This window comes from Penaeus monodon, chromosome 22 (assembly GCF_015228065.2).
Source record: "Penaeus monodon isolate SGIC_2016 chromosome 22, NSTDA_Pmon_1, whole genome shotgun sequence".
In the NCBI taxonomy this organism is placed as follows: domain Eukaryota; kingdom Metazoa; phylum Arthropoda; class Malacostraca; order Decapoda; family Penaeidae; genus Penaeus; species Penaeus monodon.
In genome coordinates this window covers 11,037,655-11,037,869 of record NC_051407.1, presented here as the reverse complement: position 1 = coordinate 11,037,869, position 215 = coordinate 11,037,655, and the positions used below count along the sequence as shown (strand labels likewise).

Below are 215 nucleotides of genomic sequence, written 5' to 3'. Positions count from 1 at the left end.
GATAAACCCTAATTGATCTCTGTCATTCCCTGTAGTTAAGCCAAGCGTCTCCTTGCCATGCGACCTTTGACCTTGTCCCATACCTCTCGCTTGCCTTGTCAAGGAAACGAGAGCAAGTTCTTTATAATGGGGTTCTGCTGGTTACCTGGTTACCTGGTGACCTGGAGTCTTTACAGCTACTATACCTTACCTGCGCCTTTACAAGTATCTCTTTA

At 46.0% G+C, this 215-nt stretch overlaps 1 protein-coding gene across 1 annotated transcript in view; it reads left to right on the top strand.

Moving 5' to 3' along the window:
• Nucleotides 1-126: 126 nt before the first annotated feature.
• LOC119587332 (organic cation transporter 1-like) overlaps nucleotides 127-215 on the top strand; it is a 23,263-nt gene continuing 23,174 nt past the window's right edge. The window contains 1 exon segment of the mRNA XM_037936080.1: nucleotides 127-204. Within this exon segment, the coding sequence (XP_037792008.1) occupies nucleotides 127-204 (78 nt within the window).